At 35.7% G+C, this 23,444-nt stretch overlaps 1 protein-coding gene across 2 annotated transcripts in view; it reads right to left on the bottom strand.

Annotated features, from left to right (window-relative positions):
• LOC106879857 (cytosolic endo-beta-N-acetylglucosaminidase) overlaps positions 1–23,152 on the bottom strand; it is a 25,312-nt gene extending 2,160 nt beyond the window's left edge. Inside the window, exons 1-11 of one of the 2 annotated variants that reach the window (XM_014929573.2) lie at positions 22,950–23,152; positions 19,980–20,160; positions 18,792–18,940; positions 17,310–17,464; positions 14,184–14,332; positions 13,589–13,760; positions 11,072–11,175; positions 5,073–5,181; positions 4,414–4,589; positions 2,672–2,926; positions 903–1,011 (exon numbers count right to left, since the gene is read on the bottom strand). In XM_014929573.2, the coding sequence (XP_014785059.1) occupies positions 903–1,011; positions 2,672–2,926; positions 4,414–4,589; positions 5,073–5,181; positions 11,072–11,175; positions 13,589–13,760; positions 14,184–14,332; positions 17,310–17,464; positions 18,792–18,940; positions 19,980–20,160; positions 22,950–22,962 (1,572 nt within the window). In that variant the 5' untranslated portion in view covers positions 22,963–23,152. Of the gene's footprint in view, positions 1–902; positions 1,012–2,671; positions 2,927–4,413; positions 4,590–5,072; positions 5,182–11,071; positions 11,176–13,588; positions 13,761–14,183; positions 14,333–17,309; positions 17,465–18,791; positions 18,941–19,979; positions 20,161–21,897; positions 22,043–22,949 lie in introns of those variants that run through there. The other variant, XM_052968334.1, reaches the window with a different exon arrangement.
• Positions 23,153–23,444: the final 292 nt, after the last annotated feature.

Below are 23,444 nucleotides of genomic sequence, written 5' to 3'. Positions count from 1 at the left end.
TGTTGCTTATTTTGATTTTAATCACCTTATTTTGAAATTGTATGGATAATACCATACTTAATTCTGGTGCCTAAACTTAAGTACCATATTCACCTTGAATCTCTCTCTCTCTCTCTCTCTCTCTCTATATATATATATATATAGGCGGTGCTCCAGCATGGCCACAGTCAAATGACTGAAACAAGTAAAAGAGTAAAAGAGTATATGTAATTGTGTGTGTGTATATATATATATATATATATATTCGAGAGGGTGCTTCAAAAGTTCCTGGATGGAAGTGTATTGGGAAAGGTCTGGTTGGAGATCCAACCTTCCTAGTTCTTTTGCAGGGCTTAGAAAAACTGAAGGGCCACTGCAATAAGTGTGTGAATCTGAGAAGGGAACATGTTGAATAAAATTAAAATTATTCAATCTTCTTGTATTTTCTTTAACCAAAAGCCAGGAACTTTTCAGCCCACCCTTGTATCAACGTTATCGATGTAATGTATTTTACTATTTACTTCAAGTGATTATGAATGCAGAAATGTTGATCTTTGCTATTGTGCCTTAACTCTTGTAATAATGACAAAAAACAAAACTTACATTAATTATTATTATTATTATTACCTGAATTTAAGGCAGTGAACTGGCAGAATCGTTAGCACACCAGGCAAAATACTTAGTGGCATTTCATCTTTCTTCATGTTCGAAGTTCAAATTCTGCTGAGGTCAACTTTGCCTTTCATCCTTTCAAGGTTGATTAAATAAGTACCAGTTACACACCGAGGTCGATTAAATAAGTATCAGTTATGCACTGGGGTCGATTAAATAAGTACTAGTTGTGCACTGGGGTCGATATAAAGTGAATCATCCCCTTCCCCCAAAATTGCTGCCCTTGTGGCAAAATTTGAAACCATTATTACCTGAATTTGACCAAGTAGAAAGCCAAAAGGTTCCATTGTTTTCTGGTATAATCCAATACTGATATCAGTCAGTTGACATGGACGTTTGTTCTCTTCCACCAAGAAATAACTAAAATTGAGAGGAGAGAACCAAAACTTTAAAAAGTCTGCACTGTTTTTAAATCAATAATGGTGTTTTCTTTTGAAATTGTCATTTCTACCTCAAAGTACTATCTATTATGTTTTACAGAAATTATATATATAATTATGGTTAAGAAATTCATTTCCTAATGATATGGTTTCAGTATAGCACCTACTATAGTGTTAGTCCAAGAGTGGATTTAGTGGAAAGAAACAGAGAAATTTGTAGTATGTATGTATGTACACACACACACATATATATATATATATATATACTGGCCGTTGCCAGTACCGCCTGACTGGCCTTCGTGCGGGTGACACGTAAAAGTACCCACTACACTCTCTGAGTGGTTGGCGTTAGGAAGGGCATCCGGCTGTAGAAACTCTGCCAAATCAGATTGGAGCCTGGTGTTGCCATCCGGTTTCACCAGTCCTCAGTCAAATCGTCCAACCCATGCTAGCATGGAAAGCGGATGTTAAACGATGATGATGATGATGATGATGATGATGATACACACATATATATGTGTGTCTGTGTATATGTTTGTGTTTCCTTGTCTTGATACTGTTAGAAATAGGTGTCACTGTCACAAAAGTGGTGTTCTTCATTTCTTATCTTCCATGAAATATGCCCATCCATAGAAAAAGATTATCTTATTTGGAAACAGGTGAGGATTGGCAACAGGATGGGAGTATTGGAATATGGCTGCAGAAAATCTATCTCAATTAATTTTGTCTGACCAAAGTAAGCTGGAAAAGTAAACATTGAAAATTGATGATTATGATATATATATGTATGTATATATATATATATATATATATATAGACTATTACTAGTCAGTCGATCATAAAGTAGCACAAACTGGTGACGTTTGGAATGTTTGAATGTGTAATTTGTGTATATTCACCTGAAGAAAACGTTTTTATTTCACATGATGCAATACCTCTGTTCATCAATTAAAAAATTCGTTGGAAACAGCTGCAGTGAATGAACCATTATCCATCTGTTGTTATTCTTATGCCTATACATAATAATGCCAATACACACACACATGTACACATCATTTTCATATTCATAATTCCATGTTTGTACAGATCTTAGAACAACTAAAGCAATAGAAGTTTTTGTGGATGAGTACTGAAAATCGTAACTTAAAAGAATGACACAGGTAATTTAAATTATTACATCAATCAGTTTTGATTCATGAAAAACCTATATTTCTCAAGCTGTTTTAAGATGCAACACACACACACACACACACACACATATACACATACACACACCCACACACACATATACACATACACACACCCACACACACACAAAGAGCTTCCTTCAGTTTCTATCTACCATGTCCTGCGATAGGGAAATTTTGCCTTGCTGAAAAAAAGGAGAGAGTTGGTGACAGGAAGGGTAACCAACTGTAGAAAATCTGCCTTGACATATCCTGTCTGACCCATGCGAGCATGAACAAGTAGACTTTAAATGATGATGATGATGATGTTAACTTTTAAACTATTTCTCATACAAGAATTTTTCTTTTAAATCAGATTTACACACAAATGTACCTTTGAAGCATATAAGATAAATATCAAAGAACAATTAAAAATCTGAAAACAAATATCAGTAAAGCCAATATTATACTAACTGTTGTTTCCAACCATTGGATCCATTTTCAGGAAGAAGACAGATATCTGCATTTTCAAGAATCCTCTTCACTTCACTCTTTTGAAGTTCCACTGGATAATAATGTGAACCTGCCACAAAAATGACTTTTGTTTGTTTACCGTCTTTTCTAGTGAATGTTAGTTGCAGGCTCTCCTGTCTGATGGGTTCTATTAATGGTTTCACACAATAACTGACTAATAATTTCTTATTCACTGTCACATTACAATGGAAGATACTGGAAGATTGTAATAAATAAAATACAGTATGAATTCATTAATGGTTCAAGCAAATGAAATGTATAATTAATACTTAATCAAAGGCAACTCTTGTAACTATCAAACCCTATCTTAAATTCAATCACCATTTGCAGAATTAATTAATTTTTTCAATAAATTCCAGAGATTCATAAGGATTAAGTTTCCATCCAGTTTCTGTAATGTTATAAAAGTGAGAGAAATTGCACAGAGGATATACTACTTTTTTTCATTGCATATTACTTTATCATAAAAGCTTAATGTTTTCCTGATGCCTAATATCAATTGCTTGATGAATTTATACAATGTAAAATTAAATATACTTTCCTTCACCCATCAAATATCAACTCCAAAATATGACCACATTACTTCTTAACAAGGACTTTACTGTAACATCTAGGACATATACAAAAATAGCCTGCCCAACTAAATAACAAGCCTTCGTTCATTAAAATACTTTAACCCCTAACTCACCAAATGTATTGTATTCTCCCACAGTGTCTTCTGCCACTGCTACCTTACTCATTTGGATCGATAAACTGTGTACCACTAAATCAAAATTCAAGCCTACTTAATTTCATTACTGTGACAGCTGTTACTTGGACATGGTTATGTCCAGGAATGAGCTGTCACTTGAACACTTCTGAGGTGTGTGTGTGTGTACAAAAAACCTGCATGTTAGTGACATATTTCACATAAGTTGTGGGCTAGAGACTGAATCTTTGCCTGACATGTCTCTCTGCTCCTCAACTCATCTTCATAACACCCACCCCTCTACTCTTTTCACTGAGACTATTCACTCAGCTGGTATAACTCTATGACAGTCATTTACTTTTCATCTCACAATCTCATTTTCATTCCCTACCATCTTATTTTCCACTGAAACTCTCCCACTGCTTATGCTCATCCTCCTTTGTACTTATGACCCTGTCCCTAATATTGTGCATCTCTTGCACACTATCCACACTCCACATTACTTATGCTGCCACCTCACACTGGTGCCATGTAAAAAGCACCCAGTACACTCTGTGAAGTTGGTGTTAGGATGGGCATCCAACTATAGAAACTGTGCCAAAGCAGACTTTGAAGCTTGGTGCATTCCTCTTGTTCATTGTCTCCAGTCAAATTGTCCAACTCATGCCAGCATGCAAAACATGCTAAACAATAACAATGATGAATTGAGAAAAAAACAAAACAAAAACAAAACTTAAAATAAGCTAAAAGAAATAATTTGTTAGGTTTTTGGTTTACTTACCCCTGGTAAGTGGGGAATTACAATTGACAAGTTTTCCTTGTGTGATATTCAGTACATCACCTCTTAACTACCACAATGATATATATCAACTGAACAATCATGTGATATCTATTACCTTATAATCAATGTGGTGTCTATAACTTCAACATTTATGTAATAGCTGTTATTGGGGTACTTGTGAGATATCTTTTATCTGGATGCTTAAGATATTACCTGCACATGTAACTCTGACTTCCTGGAACTGGTTTTAAAATTTTCAAGCAACCACCACCAATAAAACCATCCTCTTGATACATTTGGGAAAAAACTTCATCGTTAAAGCTCAAAGAAGTTTGGACTTGTTGTATCTGTTGCATTCCTATACTGATCCATTCTTTATTGGAAAGGCACTGTGGAAGAAAAGATATTCTTTCATTCAAAAATGCATTGAGAAGGGAAAATATTTTTCCAAGGTGAAAACCTACATCTTTTCCCTGCTTTAAAAAAAAAAAAAAAAAAAAATATCAGGGTGTATTTTGGGATCTGAAGTGTTTTGGGTTTGGCTTGTAATTTTGTTTCTTGAACAATAGTACAAACATTGCGTATGTTGACTTGTTAGGTCGCATAAAGGTGCTTTTCATGCGATGTAACATTATGTTTAAATTTTTGAGTTTTATTTATTTATTTACAGGCTGTCTTCTGGTTACATTGACACTTCCTGTGAATTTAATGTGTGGAGGGCATATATTCAGTATGAGGCTATGGATGCAGCTAGTGTGGGTCACATTTTCATGTGTGGGAGTCAAAAAATCAGAACAGTAGATAGGAAAAGACTACTTTCAAGATTCTTTATGTCACTCAACTGTTTAAAGAAAACAGATTAAAGAGCTTACCTTTCCATTTAGAAAGTATTTATGTCCATAGCCATGGCAGAAGGAAGTTGACAATGGCAAAGAAGATGGGCCATGTACTGAACATAAGGGATGCAGCAGAGACCAAAACCTAAATACAAAGATATAACACAAAAAATATTATCATCAACAAATCTTCAGAAGTCTAGGATATGATTTGAACCTGTTAAGAGAATGAGAGAGAGAGAGACAGACAGACACAGATATATAGAGAGTCATAGTAACTCAATCATAATATTGGTTTCAAATTTTCGCCCAAGGCCAGCAATTTAAGGGGAAGGATAAGTTGATTACGCAGACCCCAGTACTCAACTGATACTTATTTTATCAAGCCCAAAAGGATGAAAGGCAAAGTTGACTTAAGCAGAATTGAAAATCAGAACATAAAGATGGATGAAATGTCATTAAGCATTTTTCTTGGTAACAATTCTGGCAGATTATCACCTTAAACCAGTCATAGTACTGAGAAAGAAAAACTTGGATGATACAATATCAAAATTTATCATTGTATCACTTCCTTAGTAAGGAAATGTAATATTGAGAATCCAGATCTCTTAGAATTTGTAATTGTTATGAGTTCATTTCCTTATTTGGAAGTTTAAGAATCTCATTCCTTTATCAAAATTTGTAATTTTGAGAAGATCTATACCAGTTAGAATTTGATAAACTGATGATTTCATTACTTTATTAGATGTTGAAAAAACATTTTGAAGACCTAAATTTGTTGAAACTACCAAAATTTGTCCTTTTATGAGATGTCAACAAAGGTAAAATATATTAATTTTGTAGCAGGGCAGTCAAACTATTTTACCCCTGTGTAACAATACACTGGTACTGAATTCCTCTGCCCTTTAAAAGCTAGCAGCAGAGGAATGCACATGATGACTCCCACATGACAACTTTCATTAGCCACTGGAAGGTTAACATGCGATCATCAGCTTTCCAGTGACTTTGGTCATACGGAACACCAGACTGACTGGTTACTTATACATTCACTTGGAAACAACTTATTGCATTTTCTCTTTCACACAACACATGGATTTTTACTGCTTATTAGTGAGCTAACTCTTTTCTCTGCTAGCATCACTCCAGCAGATTGTTATTTCTATCGACGCACACATCCTTATACACAAGTTAAAATCATAATTACCTTTGTTTATTTGTTACACCGTGTTATCCTCCCTTTAAATAAATCTGCATTGTGTTAACCCAAAACAATGCCTTCTGATAATTACATTTTCTCACTAGGAACAACCTCTCCTACTAAATTGGTGAACAATCCTTTCTTATTAAATTGGTGACCCTGCTGTTAGAATATTCCATAATGGACTATTCGCAAAACAAAAAATATAGAAAGAAAACCGACGTTGGAGATTTGCATGTAACTCACTAGGGAGTAATTTCAATTTTAGTTTTGACTTGCTGTGTCAATCATGGCTTACGACTTTTGGCAACCTTGTTAAAACTTTTTCTTTTGCTATTCACATTCTTTTTTTCGCCGCAATATTAACCATGTGGTCAGACTTTTGATGGCTATGCACACCAACTGCGCTTGCCACAATATTCAGACTTCGACCTTTGACAGCTATACACACCAACAGTACCATGGCTTCAACACTAATTTCAAATCATTCCTGCAACATCTTTTGTACAGCAACCAACTTTGTAGTCTCATACAGCAAATTTCAGTCACTCAGAGCACCATACAGATGGACGACACTTCAAACAACTTCTTAACCTGAAATGTGTTGTTTTTCACCAACCATGCATTTCTTAACAGCATTCATTGGAACACTTATTCAATGTTTTCCTGTTTCTTCTTTCACATTTTTCAGCCTTGCCATGACCTTTTCTGTTCCAATTTCTTTCTGTTCATTTTGTTGCATTTTTCTTGCATCTTTTCATATTCTCATGTACCCTACTCAGCACCTCATCTTGCACAGCTTTCGCTGGGGGATACTGCATCAGACTTTTCAATCGGTGTTGTTTCACAGTACTTCCAGCAGTTACACTTACACATTATTCTTTGCATGTTTCATTCTTCCTGTATTTAATGCATTCTTCATACAGCCTCTGGAAGCAATTCACCACTCTTGCAAGTTTACAATCCGTCAGCCTCTGCAAGCGATTAACCACTCTTGTGGGCTTAAAGCTCTTGTCTCTGCAAGTGACCCACCACTCTTGCAGATTTAAAACTCTTTTGCCACTGCAGGTGACTCACTGCTCCTGCAGGCACATTTTTGGCACTGCTTATGTCCTAGCAGCCAACAGCTTCTGCAAGCAACCCACCGCTCTTGCAGATTTAAAACTCTTTTGTCACTGCAGGCAAAATCTTGGCACTGCTTATCTCTCAGCAGCTAACATTGCACTCTCACACTTTGACTTTCACATCCTGTGATTTCCAGTTTTCTGGACAGTTGCCATCACATTTGCACATCAGGTTTTGCTTGCTCTGTCTCATAGAGACCACCTTCCTGGACAGTAAGCTATGAAGAACTTCCTTCAGCTTCCTTTTTACTATTGTATACATTTGTTTTTGTTTTCCAGGACTCCTTTTTATCCTTACATATATGTTTGTGAATATTCAATATATTGCTTATACCATTTTCCCCATTATCAGACGTTCTCTGATCTTGAACTTTGCTTGGTAATTTTTTTTTGCCAGACCTAGACTGTTGTTTGCATGCCTCTGTAGCAAACTCATAAGAGGCGGAGAGAGAATGTAAGTCCGTTTGCCCAAACATGAGAAATTATTGATTTCTCATTGGTTGAAAATTACTGCCCATATACGAATTCTGAACTTCGTTGAAGAAGTCTTTCGCAGGGTACGGTTCTATGATTCGTGTATGAGTAGTTATAAAAACCCTGATTTTCGGTAAACTCTCCAGTGATTGTTGGGTTGCTACTAAAATCCACGACACTCACTCAAGTGATCGTTGGGTTGTAACTCAAATCCATGACACTCACCCTCTTGAGTATCGGCTAATATTTATGCCATGTTCAATACTCAAATCCGACAATATTAGTTAGTATAAAATTTAAGTCGTAATTCTCTACGACGAAATGACTTTATTTCTAACTGTTCTATAAATGCCTAAAATGTACATAATAAATTAATGTAGAAATTTAATTCCTTTTACTTCTCGTTTCTTTCAACTTGTTGAATTTATTTCTGTATATTAATGAAACTGTATTTTTTTTATGTGTAATGGTCAAAAAAATATCTATATCTTCAACATACATGTACGTATGAACGCACGTTCAGTGTCTTGGTATGTATACATCATAACATTTACGCAGCCTAAACTAACAGTTATGCTTAGTGATAAATACTTATAATTAAATTATAAGTAACGAGATTATCATTATAGCTTTTAATTAAGAAACAATAATATTTGTTATAACTTACGATCGAAAACATTGTAAATAAAGATATAGTATATCTCTCAATATCTGACCTGTTATCACACATAAAACCTCTTTGTTTATAAAGTTCAAATTGCTATTGTTTTGTATTTTAATGTGTTCTTAGCGTGCTACAACCCCTGGCTACCTAGAGTCTGGGGGAAGGGTATCTGTTGCAGGGCAGTCAAACTATTTCATCCATGTGTAACAACACACTGGTACTGCATTCCTCTGCCCCTGGATTTTTACTGCTTATTAGTAAACTAACTCTTCTCTGCCAACATCACTCCAGCAGATCATTATTTCTATCAATGCACACATCCTTATACGCAAGTTAAAATCATAATTACCTTTGTTTATTTGTTACACCATGTTATCCTCCTTTTAAATAAATCTGTGTTATGTCAACCCCAAAAATATACATTTTGATAATTTCATTTTCTCACACTGAACAACCTCTCCTACTAAATTGGTGAACAACCTTCTCTTATTAAAATTCCATAATTTATAACAGATATCTATATTATAATGGAGAAAGCTGCTTATTAATTAGGTATGAAACAGTTACTAAAAGAAAGCAATTATTAAAGGCTTGACCATCTGGAAATTATTTTATAAATTCAAGTTCCAAGAAATTTCCTGTAATTTTGCTTTTTGAAGTTTATTGAATATTTGAACTACAAGTTTTTCACAAATTTAGATATTTGTTGCATTCACTGCAGAGTATTTAATGTTTAATAAACTCAGGAAGACCTGGGATGAGGTGGTGAACCACGACCTTCGAACATTAGGCCTCACCGAGGCAATGACTAGTGACCGAGACCTTTGGGAATATGCTGTGTGTGAGAAGACCCGGCAAACCAAGTGAGACTATAACCCGTGGCCTTTGCCAGGGGTGTAGCCAGCCCACTTATGTGTACCTTTCCTTCATTGGACACTAAACTCTGCTTGCGAAGACCTGTTGAGGCAAGTGAAATCGAAATCAAACCAAATTTGATGACTGGCACCCGTGCCAGTGGAGCGCTAACAGTACCATCCGAGCATGATCATTGCCAGTGCAGCTGTCTGGCTTCCGTGCCGGTGGCACATAAAAAGCACCATTTGAGCGTGATTGTTACCAGCATCGCCTTACTGGCACATGAAAAAACATTTGAGTGAGGTCACTGCCAGTGCTGCTGGACTGGCTCCTGTGCAGGTGGCACGTAAAAAACACCATTTGAGCGTGGCCCTTGCCAGTACCACCTGACTGGCCCTTGTGCTGGTGGCACATAAAAGCACCCACTACACTCTCGGAGTGGTTGGCGTTAGGAAGGGCATCCAGCTGTAGAAACTCTGCCAGATCAGATTGGAGCCTGGTGCAGCCATCTGGTTCGCCAGTCCTCAGTCAAATCGTCCAACCCATGCTAGTATGGAAAGCGGACATTAAACGATGATGATGATGATGATGATTTCTTGCAGGTAAAATTTTCCTATTCATTTGCAACTGTCTCTCACTCTCTTTTGCCTCTATTTTCATTAATAATAATTTAATATATATTCATTTCAATGTTTTCATTTGAAGTTTTAATTCACTATTTGAAAAACCCATAGTTTATTCTATACACGTAATGTAAAAGAATTATTTATTGAATTAATGAATGCTATTAGACAAAATAATAGTATAACTTTGAGGCTTTCTGGAGTTAGTGAAATGAATATTTTTGATAAAATGAACATTTTTTAATATACCAGTATAATTAAAAAAAAAATATTAAGTGATTTTGTTAGTATGGCTGTTTGGAATGCTAAAAGCCTTACAATAATAACTATGTGATCACTGCTATTTCTGGCACACTAAACTTAGTTGGGTTATCTTGAAGTTTGTTTAAAGTAGAGATATATTACAACAATAACATAAATTACTGAAATAAATATTTACTAAGCAAGTGAGTTTTTTTTATAAATTGACGTTTACAGGAAAATTTACTTTCTGAACTTTCTTTTATTACTGAATATTTCAAGTTCACAAATTTAAATATTCAGTACAAGACACTTTTTAACAAGCTCTTATTTATACAATTTTTTCATTTCATGTTTAATTTGTTCATTGTTTGCAATGTTCTCTCCCCACCTTCTCTCCCTCTCTCTCTCATACACACACACTGTCTCTCTAATATAAATACACACACACACTCCAGGTTTGATTTTGTTATTACACAAATATCACATTAGAATTTTGCAATTCAACATGGGGCATCCGAAAAAATATGCAACAGAAAAAGAACATTTAGCAGTGCTATAGGTATTAAAATATTTCTGAGATTGCTCCTATTTTTTTTTTGCACACTAAACGTAGTTGGACTACCTTGATATTTGTTTAAAAAAAAGAGATTATGACTGTGATAAAATAATGAAAACAATATTTACTAAGCAAGTAAGCACTACTATACAAAGAAATAATTAGACGTAAAATATCATAAAAATTATTAGAATTGGGAATTGAATGTGAAAATATTATCAAGTGTTGAGCAGAAAACTGCCTGGAGGGCAGTCTTTCTGCTAGTATTTTATAATACTTTCAGGCATAATTCTTTTACCTGATTTCATTCTGAAGAAAGTTTTTAACACTTTGGCACTCAAAAACCCAACCATTGGCAAAAATAGCAGCTGACAGTCCTACATCACGAATTATTTTCAAAGCCTGTAAAAGTATATGTGGTAAGTTCAATAACTTGTAAAGTTACACAATGGCATTAATGAAGGTTTCTGTTTTCAAGTAGTGTATCAATGCATGTTTTTCTTTAAGTAGTGTATGTATCTAGAGCAAATCTTTGTAAAAGATTGACATTTTCCAAGCTATGATATCCATAGGAGGAGTGAAACTCAGTACCATTTGCTATTAAAACACTCATCAATTTTATAGCATTGCTATGAGCCAATAAGAGAGTCTTTATGTGGTTAATTGATCTACAAGAAATAGAAACCAAATATCCTTCAAATTTTACCCTGCCATAGTGAAAAAAACAAAACAAAACATTGATAAGGTAGTCACAAGTATACAGAAATATGGAATGGTTATGATTGAAATATCTTTGATCATAGGTCAACTCAATCAGGGCTGGTATGGGAGTTAAACAATAAGAACAGCATTACACTCTTTATTCCATAATGGAGCAGTACCCTTTGGCTTTACACACTTTGTCACAGTTATGGTCATAGCAGCTGTACCACCTCACATAAACTTTAGCTTTTTATTGCTTTCAGTCACTGGACTGCAACCATGCTAGGGAATCACCTTCAAAGGTTTTACTTGATCATCTCAACTCCAATACTTATTTTAGTCATTGTTTATTAAATGGTTAAGTTACCTTTTGCTATATAGGGACACAACTTGTCTCAGTGGTTTATTGATATACAATTACCAACAAATGCATGTACGTGTGTGTGTGTGTTTGTGAATGTATATACACATAACAGACTCTCGCACAATTTCTATCAACCAAATTCCACTAGCAAGACATTGGTTAACTGGGACTTAGAAGACACTTGACATGCAGTTGAATCAAGCCTAGAACCATATGATTGCAAAGCAAGCTTCTTAAATACAGGCTATTCCTGCACCTATGTGAGAACAGTTTAATGTAGTTCTTGTTGGAACTCTGTGCAAGTTTGCAATAGTATGTATTTAAATAAATTTCTAGCTCTAAAGAAGAAACTTAGTCTTTGAGATGTAGTTTTGGCCATTTTATTGATCTATAGTTGTTATGAAAACATCAGAGATAGTTAAAACTAACATTTGCAAAGTTTGAAGGTTGTATTGATGAGGAGGAAAATTGTAATCAAAGAGTTCTAAAAATGTTTCCTAAATATGTATAATAACCGTGTCATGGTATTCTTCAATGAGTCTAGGTTGTCATATCCTGTTGGGGATGTTTTAAAGATCTCTGTTCATGGAAATGGCACATGATTTATCCTTTTAATACCAACCTGTCTGAATCTGCTCCTGGTTCTTTTTGTATTAAAACTGATTTAAATTAAAATATTCCATCAAAATTTCATGTTAATCTATATTCCAAACATCAGCTTAAGAACAACAAAGTTATTTTAATAATTTCTTCATTATTTTCAGGATTAACTGAAACGAGTGCAGTAAATTTCAGTGTAAATATGGAAAAGAGTTAACACAAGGTGCCATGGATTGTTTATAAATGGTGCCTATAGAAAGGCTATATAGAGTCAGAGTGATATCATTTGCATAAGACAATGTGTGAGAAAGTCATTTATATACAAAAGGAAGAATGTGGCAACCCTAACCCTAACCCTAACCCAGAAGCAACCTAACTGAAAACTTGATTTTTTTTATGTAACATCAACAACATTGCTTTAGCCAAATTGTTTAAGGGTCACAGACCAGACCATTGGCAAGTTACAAATGAGAGCAAGTCTTCAGTAGATATGATTTTATAGAAACTAAACTGATTGTCACTGAGCTGGGAGAAAAATTTAGAGTGTTAAAGGAAGTGGCCATTTATAACAGTTTCCACCACATTTGAGATACTGATAGTGAGCGCAATAGGATGGTCACAAAATTAGAAAAGTTATGCCTTTTGGGGGTACAGAACAAATGTCATGTGTTTCTTTAAGTTGGAATAGATACTTATAGAGTGAAACAGTTAAGAGTTTGATTATACATCTACAATAAAACACAGGTTATTTGAATAAACTAAGTTATGATGATTTGTGTGTAAGTTATGATGATTTGTGTGTAAAAAAAATATTCTTAAATGACATTTCCATTAGTTGGAGAAAGAAAACAAAAATGTAGAAACACTTGTTATTGACTCTCTAAGAAAAGAGAGATAATTTCAATAATTTAGGAATTAATCTCTTAAAGATAATTTACACGTTTATTGTAAGGTAAGATTGATCTTTGTTGGGAGGTAAAAGACAACTATAGAGATGTTTTGGGGCTATCATATTTTATGCTTAGCCTAAAGATATTATCTTTCCATTTTACTATTTTTAACAGTAATTCAAAATATCATTTTAAATAATGAATTAGCCATAAGCTAAGGACTGAGGATGCCATACTACACTTCTCCAGTAATATTTACCTTGTTTGAACTGTAACCACCACCACCATAACAACCACGTCCAAAGACATCAATTCCAACAAATACATCATACATACGATCTTTCTGGGTGCAAATTTTCTTGGTTCTCTTTAGACCCTCTTCGTTCCAACAATAATTCAGGAATATTCCATGACACTTGTCAAAGAATAATCTGGAAAGAATAAAGCATAAGTTTATAGTGGCATGGTTCTTTTTCTTCACAGAACATAAGCAAAAACAATTCCTCCAAAATTTAAAGACATTTGAAAAGAGGCCATATTCAAAACATGTTAATTAAATAGTGTTCTTAGTGTCTCTAAAATTCTTATGTTTCCCTACAATATCTGTTTAAAGCTAGATAGACTGAGCTAACAATAGTTTCAGGGTGTAGCTTACAGACCTAGTGAGAGGTTACAAACAATAAGCTCTTTTATTGGTAGTGGGCACTTTCTCAATTCATCCAGCTGATTCTAAAGGTGACATACTTTCTGGTGAATAAACCACTGTCCAGAAACTGTGTAGTAGTAAACTGAATTTACTAACTGAGTGAATGAAAAAAACAAAAAAAAACAAAAAAAGGCTCTTCTGCACTTACTCATTCTTTAAATTAAGCTCGTTCTGCCAATTCAAGAAGCCATCTTTCGTGACACTATCATACCAAATGACCTTTGCATGTGGTATAGCATCTGACATCATTGTACTGAGGCATGAAACAAATCCCGCCAGTTTTGGAATGTCCTCTAACTGTCAAGCATAAGTGAAAAATGTAAAAAAGAACATGACTAAATATTAATGCATAGAATCAAAGAATGAAGATAGGTTTTTGATTTTGTTTTGTTGTGAGATTTCTGGAGGCATCCATTACACACTATTCAAGTCCACCTTACTTTCCTCCCTTATGAGAAGTACCAGGTACTATGACATCAAGCTGATAAGGAACCTCCTCTGTAGCTTTTCCATTAGATAGAAATAGCAACCAAATCTTCTTTAATTCACACCCTTCCTTAAAAAACATGTAATACTACCTTAGTTAACGTAATGTTACATACATGATGGCTAAAAAAAAAACTGAGATGTTCTTGGTTGGTATGATTTTGATCATAAGTCTGCTTAATTAGGTACAGGCCTGGGACTAAACAACAGAAGAAATACAACATATGCAGAAGGCTGTGTTTCATGAGAAATTACTGCATGCTATAACAAACAGTATGGTTAGTCCTTACCCAGAGAGAAACACAGAATATCTGGAATATTGGATCTGTGAGTTGCATCCAGTTGTTCAGTTAATTATTTATATGCTATTGGTTTGCTCAGTTAGAACACAGCAAGGATGTATCATAACAACACTGGTGTACATGTGTACAATGCGTTGGATCTGTGGGTGGTATATCTGACCAGCTATCCATGTGTTATATGTCAGCTGGAGCAGGATTGACAAGGATCTACATAACAACACCAACAGTGACTTTAAATGTACAGAGGTGGTGACATTCTGTGTGTGCACATGTGTGTTAGTACATGTGTGTATGAAGGAACATGGCCTAGTGGTCAGGGTGTTAGGCTCAAGATCATAACTCATGGTTTCAATTCTTGAACCAGATGGTGCATTTTATCCTTGAACAAGGCACTTCGTTTCATGTTATTCCTGTCCCCTCAGCTAAAAATGAATACAAACATTGCAAGCATGGTCTTGTGTTATCAGTCGCATGTTTCAGAAACTGAGATAAGCTGCAGCTTAATGAACATGTAGGCACAAAACGGATTTTAGCTTTATTCATAAATACACACACACATGTATAATCTTAATGTTTGTTTTAATGTTCAGTTATAATAAAAGCAATTTTACATTAATCCGATCGGTTACTTCTCTATACTTTTGTAGAGTACAGCTAAGCCATCATTGATCATCCACTTTCCATGCTGGCATGGGTTAAATAGTTTGACTGGAACTGGTAAGCTGGAGGGCTGCACCAGGTTCCAATCTGATTTGGTATGGATTCTATTGGCTGGATGCCCTTCCAAACGCCAACCACTCCGAGAGTGTAATGGGTGCTTTTTACATGCCACCAGCACAAGTGCCATTTATATGACATCAGCAATGGCCATGACTATGATTCTATTGGTGCCATTTACATGACACTGGCAAAAGCCATGACTATGATTTCATTTGCCTGATGAGTCTTCTCAAGGACAGCATATCGCCAAACATCTGTCACTTCTCATCACCCCTGTTAGGCCTAACATTCAAAGATTGTGCTTCGCCACCTCATCCCATGTCTTCCTAAGTCTACCTCTTCCATAGGTACCCTCCACAGTTAGAGCTCAGCACTTCTTTACACAGCTGTCCTTGTCCATATGCATCACATGATCACATCAGTGCATCCATCTCTCTTGCACACCACATCTGATGCCTCTCATGCCCAGTTTTTCTTTCAAGACATTTACACTCTCTCGTACATGCACACTGACAATGCACATCCAGCAAAGCATACCAGCTTCATTTCTTTTAAGCCTACACATATCCTCTGTGGTCACTGCCATGGAGCATGGCTGTTCACACACAGGCATCATACAGTCAACTTTTCACTCTGAGGGAGAGAACCTTTGTTACCAACACACATGCACACATATATATATAAAGAAAACAGAAAATGGAGATAACATTGATGAACAACAATTGGTTTGCATCAATTATTATTAAATAATAATTTACAAAAAGACTGCATCGCATCTAAGAACTGTTTCTGCTGCCAATGTTCTTTGAAATTACCATTAGGATGCTAAGAGAATATTTATCTAGTTGGTAATAAAACCGATTTGAATCATGGAGCTTCATCAGAGTGGAAAATAAAGAAATAAAAAGAAGAGACAAGAAAAGAAGAAGGAAAGTAGCATCATAATGGTGATTCCAAAGAAAATTGGCAGCAGAAACAGCTGTTAGATGGGATGCAGTCTTTTTGTAAATTATTAATAAATAATAATTGATGCAAACCAATTGTTGTTCATCAATGTTATCTCCATTTTCTGTTTTCTTTAAATTGATTCCATATAAACTCCTGTTTATTCTTGGCTTTACCTATAGTTTATGAGCATAACAGTTTTGCCCATGTTTAAATATAGGTAATATACCTGTAGGATTTTGGATACTTTTATCCCTTAGACGGTTATTTTAACCTCTAACTGAACGAACCTTATATATACATATATATATATACACCGTAAAAACCCATGTAATTTACTGAACCAATCCAAGCCAACCTATTCTGAGCTAATCCAAGCAAATCTGATATTATTAGCCAATCCAGACCAATTAGTGTTGATCCAGAATCCAAGCAGACCTGAGTTTAGTCTATCAAAGCCAACATGAGTAAGCAATCAGAAGCCAACTTGAGATGAGTTCAATTAAAACCAGCCACTCAAAGCCAATCTGAGTAAACCAACCAAAGCCAAATTGAAATCAATCAATCAAAGCCAGCCTTAATAAATCCAAGCCAACTTAGCCAAAAAACCATTCTGATCTGAACCAATCTATACAAACCTGGGCTCAGCCAATCCAGATCTACTTGAACTGAACCAATACAAACCAACCTTAGTTAGGCTGAATATATTTAGAGCTGAGTCATTACAAGCCAAAATGAGTACAGCTGAACTGAACTGAATAGATGTTAGCAATCAACTCCTGACTTCAAACAATCAAATTAAGCAGACATGAGTAACATACCTGGATAACATTTTCAATGTTTAGCAACCAGCCATCAAAGTTGTAAAACTTGGCTATTTCAACTAACTTTCGTGCAGCATTTTCATAACTTTCTTGTGAATATAATAACTGCTTACAGATTTCAGCTCCTTCAGAGTGTTCAGTAATCACTGTGCCTGAAAGAAGATGTAAACCATTGTCCAGAGGGAAGAAGATTTCATATGTAAAAAAAGAAAAGAAAACAGACCTCATTCTTATTTTAAGGTAAGGCTTAGCTTAAGTTTTATCATATTAAGAGGATGAGAAATTTTCCAAGATAACATGCTTTGATAGTGTAGTGATAACATACTTTGATAGTGTAGTGATAACATATTTTGATAGTGTACTATGAGATAACATACTTTGATAGTGTAGTGATAACATATTTTGATAGTGTACTATGAGATAACATACTTTGATAGTGTAGTGATACCTATTCACAACACCAAAATAGTGGTAGGGAACGTTTTTAGTATCAAGAGCAAACAGCATAAGCATAAGAACCTGCAGGGATACATCTGTACTAAAAGATAAATCTTTCATCATCATCATTTAACATTCGTTTTCCATGCTGGCTGGGGTTGGGTGGTTTGACAGGAGCTGGCAAGACCAGGAGTCACACCAGGTTCCATTGTCTATTTTGGCATGGTTTCTACAGCTGGATGCCCATCCTAATGCCAACCACTTTACAGAAAGTACTGGCTGCTTTCCATGTAGCACCATCATCAGTGCTTTTTACCTGGCACCATTACCATTGCTTTTTACATGGCACCAATACCAGTGCTCTTTAGTTGGTACCATCACTGGTGTTTTTTTTTTATGTGGCACCATCACTAATGCTTTTTGTGACACACATCCCCAGTGCTTTTTATGTGGTAACAGTACTAACAAGGTCACCAAAAGAAAGCCCTCAACTGGGAGGTGGGGAGTGGTACTGAGGTGGTGTGGCTTTGTGTCAGTTGAGAGATCTAAGGTATAGAGGGGACAGATATAAGTGTTTTTAATTTTACAAATTCATAATTATGCAACTTAATGCTTTGGTTTTAAGACTGAAATGTCTTGCTTTACATATGGGCTTATACAGAATTTATGAGGCGGTGGTTTCAAATTTGGATGGAGGCACAACCACACCTGCTTCTGATTTCTCTGCCCTACTGATCTATGTTAACAATTATAACAAAGAATAAAATGCTCTGGTGAGAAACTCAGTGAGTACACATAGTGGAATTGACCTCATGATCTCGGAGAAAATAAACAAATACTTTAATAATTCAGTTATCTGTCTTGTATACCTTCAAAGAGTAAGAACAGATTTACTTGCTTTGATTTTTTTCTACAAGAATAGAAAGGCACTAAGTAAGATGTCTAGCTTCACAAACTACATATTTAGTTGCTGTTTAACTCTCAGTTTATCAGATGACAGGAAAGATACATAGATACTAGCATTCAGTTGATTGGACTTACCTAGAATGGGAACACGGTTACAATGAGCTGAAGACACCCAGCCTACTGGTGGAATGGTGATGAAGTGGTGACTAAAGTACACAAACAAGTCCAAATACTGCCAACTGAAGAAACGATAACCATCTTCTTTAACAACATTCTGAAGATACCTAGGTATAGTAAATGAAAGGGTAGCACAGTGTAGTAGTGACAGTGGAGGTGGTTATGATGGTGAGTACAACTTGTATGCTAAGCTCCTCTTTTTCTCCATTTGACACAAATTCTAATCTATTATTATTAAGGCAGTATACTGACAGAATTGTTAGTGTGGCAGACAAAATATTTAGTGGCATTTTGTCTGTCTTAACACCCTTATTGTCTGTCTTAACATCCTTAACATTCAAATTTCACGGAGGTTGACTGCACAGGTACAATTAACACTGAAATATACAGAAAATAGACTCCACCAAATGCCAAGGGGAAAAACTAGAAGTAGTTGAGAGCTTCCATTACCTAGGTTGACAGAGTACTCATGAACATTTATTGCCTATTGTTCGGTAGAGTGTTCCTCATCAACACCGTATAAACATCTGACCCTCAAATACCCTATCTCATCCCTTGTCCTTAGCTGCTGCTACTACAACTTCTTTTTCTCATGATCTAATGAAGGACCTAGTATATAGTCTTGACCTAATAGAAACAGCAGCCAAACCTCCCTTAACTAATATGCATTCATTTTAAAAATGGAAGGATACATTAGACAATGTAGTCATAAATATATCAAAAGAGTGGAACACCTTTGATCATAGGTTGGTTTGCTCAATCAGGGGTCACGTTGGGTTACACTACAATAAATATTTGTTCCCCTCAACTAGCTGAAAACCCTCTCACTCTTTCTGTGTTTCATCTCACAGATCCCACATCAAACATTTTGCTGAATCCTTTCTCTTCAGAAGTATCAACTGTCCAGAATTATCCTCTCATCCATATCTTTTCCAAATGTTTTACACTTAGCAATGTTCAAAGTGGATATTAACTGCATTGGTCAAACTGGGAAGCAAAGAAGCTTGCAAAGGTCATGGTCACTGCCTCTCCTCCTCAGACTAACTTCTAAAAAGCATCAGAAAAAGAAATGAATTATTGACCTCTGAGCTATAAATTCAATGAACAAAGTGAGAGAGAAACAAAAATAAATAAATGCATACATACTTGTCTTCTAAATAACCTGACATCATGTCATGGCAGACCAAGGTGAGAGGTCGGCTAGGATAGCAAATACGAGGCAACAGGGGCTGCTTGGACACACATACACTGTCAGAACCTTGAGTCCATTCTAGTAACTGCTGTAGGGTTGTAAGTGGTGAACAGATAGGAAGTGCATTTTCATAAGCTGTTAGGAAAATACAAGAATGAAGTAGAAGTGCATTGCTTGATAAAGCAGTGTGTGTGTGTGTGTGTGTATGTGTGCTGTTAGTATATACATATATTCATTAATATATGTAAGATATTGTGTGTAGATTTATGTCAACCATATATGGTATAAGGAGAAAATACCTAAGGACACACTGTGCATGAATTTATAAATGATAAGGCTGATGTTAGCATATTTGATGTAGTGAGTTAATAAATGTTAATGCAAGAAGAAAGAATTCTTAGCATTAATGAGCCATTAAAAGAAAGTTAAACGAGACAACCCTGGAGTTTTAGTAAACTAGAAATAGGCTTAGGGAATGCCACGAGTAGTGAATCTTGATAGTATGGAAATTCATATTTCAGTATTATTAAACCTCTTCAGTGAAGTTAATCTATCAGACAATGATGACTTCACACATACACATGTGCATACACACACACACACACACATATTTAAAAAAAATATATTTTAATTAGAATGTTTCATTGCCTTTCTTGGTTAGTACTGATCATTAAGCTAATCTTTATTTCTCCTTATTACAAATGTAATTTTCAATCAAACTTTTTTGGCTTATGACATTAAGCATGTTAAGTTTATTACACAGCTGAGACAGTGTTAACATAATTTAGTAATCATTAACGCTCTAATTAGAAATAAATGTGTAGTGAGAAAAAAAACAACATTCTTTTCTACTCTAGGCACAAAGCCAGAAATTTTGGGCAAGAGGGCCAGTCGATTAGATCGACCCAATACGCACTGGTACTTAATTTATTGACTTCGAAAGGATTAAAGGCAAAATTGACCTTGGCGGAATTTGAACTGAGAACGTAAAGACAGACGAAATACTGCTAAGCATTTCGCCCGGCGTGCTAATTTTTCTGCCAGTTCGCCGCCTTGGAGAAAAAACAATATTAAAAGATAACAAGTATTATTTTAGTTAAATATGGGAGAAAACTCTGAACACATTTCAATCTTAGTCTTTTAATGCCTCAACCTAAAAAATATTCCTAGGTATATACAGTAGTATTCTCTAGTTCACATGGGGAAGTAGCATAGCCTAATAATACTGAAACATGTCCAGAGTTGTCTCCAACACTTATTGAAATTGTTAAAACATTATTTACACACTGATATTTAAATAGCAACGTCCAAGGTGGTGGTCTAAAAGTATTATGCAACGAAGTTGGTGAGTTTGGATAAGTTTGTATGTTGTGGGGAGAACTTCAGTTTCAAATACCGAGACTTCATTACTATATGTATGTATTTACTAATGCGTGGATAGATTGTGGCAGAGGGAAGGGACGGTCGATTCATTCAGCTAAAAATGCTTCAAGGAGGTGCCCCAGCATGGCTGCAGTCTAGTGACTGAAACAAGTAAAAAGTAGAAGATAAAAGATATCCATGTGTAGAGAGTGTGCGTGTGTGTGTATACATGTACAAATATAAGTTACAAGTAATAATGATGTCTGATGGTACATATGTTTAGTGCCCACTTTCCTTCCCTGCCTACACTCCAGCTTTAAGTATAATTTTAAATGTAAGGGTGGGTATGTGGGTATTTTGAAAATACCTCAGAATGTGACGACTGTGCCCTGCATAATTATGAGTTGCCCTTTGGCAAGGCATAGCACCTGTTCAGCAACCCTGCCAGGGAAACAGCTGTCATGGGACTGCAGAATGGTGGATTGTGAAGAGATAGTGGAAGAACTTAACTGAGTCAACGGTTCTTCTTAGATTAATGTTGAGCAGAGAAATCCTAGAAGATCAATGGTCAGGATCACCAAGCTCTATCAAGAGAGTAATTGCAACGCATCCATAAGGGCAGTGTCCATGGTTGTGCAATCAGCTACTAAAAAAATTCACTTTGACTCACACTCCAAGGCTCAGAACATTCACATCCTGAATGTTCCGAGCCCTCTCCCCACCCCCACCCCCGTTCGCGAGTGCGCATTTTTTCTTCATATTCATTCCCAGCAAGTTGTTTTACACCTATTACACTAATTTTATTTCGTTTTTGAGCTCGAGTCAAACACTATAGTTTAGAGGCCATGAACTGACGATGTGAATGTTCCGAGTCCTCTCCCCACTCCCCTTCGCAAGCGCGCGTTTTTTTTTTTTTTTTTCATATTCGTTCAGAGCAAGCTGTTTTACATCTATTACACTATTTTTCTTTTGTTTCTTGGCTCCGGTGAGGCGTCTCGGAACATTCAAAATGTGAATGTTCCGAACTCTCTCCCCACCCACCCCATTCGCGAGCGCGCATTTTTTTTTCCATATTCGTTTCCAGCAAGTTGTTTTACATCTATTGCACTAATTTTTTTTTTTCGCTTTTGAGCTCGGGTCAAACGCTTTAGTTTGACCGGTGCGCCTCCCTACGGACAAGTCTGGCAGACTATCAATAGACAGCCCACAGAACTCACGTCAGTAGCGTGAGAGAAGTTGCATAACAGGAACATGAAAGAGTGGAAAATATAACAGACGCACGTACATAACAATACAAACCCATACACATAAACACACTCGAACGCACACACACACATACACATGAATATGCAGAATACAGACATACACAAGCACACAAACAGACAAAAAAGAATGCAGTTCCAATAACGGGGAGAGTCAACATCTATTGATAAAGTTGTAAAAGCAACGAAAATTTTGGAAGAAACAAATAAGACAATATAACTCTCCCCAGACACAACATAGCTAATTTAATTGCCATGCAAATGTCGACCTGCGAGATCATGGGGATAAAAAAAACTTACCTCCAGCTTCCATGGCAAAGAAAATGACGTATAATTATAAAAATATATTATGAAAATGGGAAATATAACAAAAATAAATGAAGTATGCTAAAAATTAGAAAGATTCATCTACTTTTAAATATTTTATACTAAAAAATAAAACAAACTGAAACCGAGCACTCGCTTATGTAAACAAACACGTTGGACGATACAAGGGGCGGTAACTTACAAGTGGGATGGGACAAGGAGCGGTAACTTAACAGTCAAGTATTAATGATATGAGGACCTCGACAATATCGTTTGTAAATTCTTGATTGTTTCTAATCAGATTTTTTTACTGCGCACACTAGTTAGGGTTAGGGTTAGAGATCTGACCGACAGATTAAAATTTTTGGATCTATTTTAAAACGGGGGCGCCAGTTTTCATTTATGTTTTATGTACTGTTTTTGGTACGGAAAGACTTTCAAACTTCGTATACTTATCTATTTTGGGATCTATTTTAAAACGGGGGCGCC

The sequence above is a fragment of the Octopus bimaculoides genome, chromosome 5 (assembly GCF_001194135.2).
Source record: "Octopus bimaculoides isolate UCB-OBI-ISO-001 chromosome 5, ASM119413v2, whole genome shotgun sequence".
Taxonomy (NCBI): domain Eukaryota; kingdom Metazoa; phylum Mollusca; class Cephalopoda; order Octopoda; family Octopodidae; genus Octopus; species Octopus bimaculoides.
This window is presented reverse-complemented; position numbering and strand designations above follow the sequence as displayed.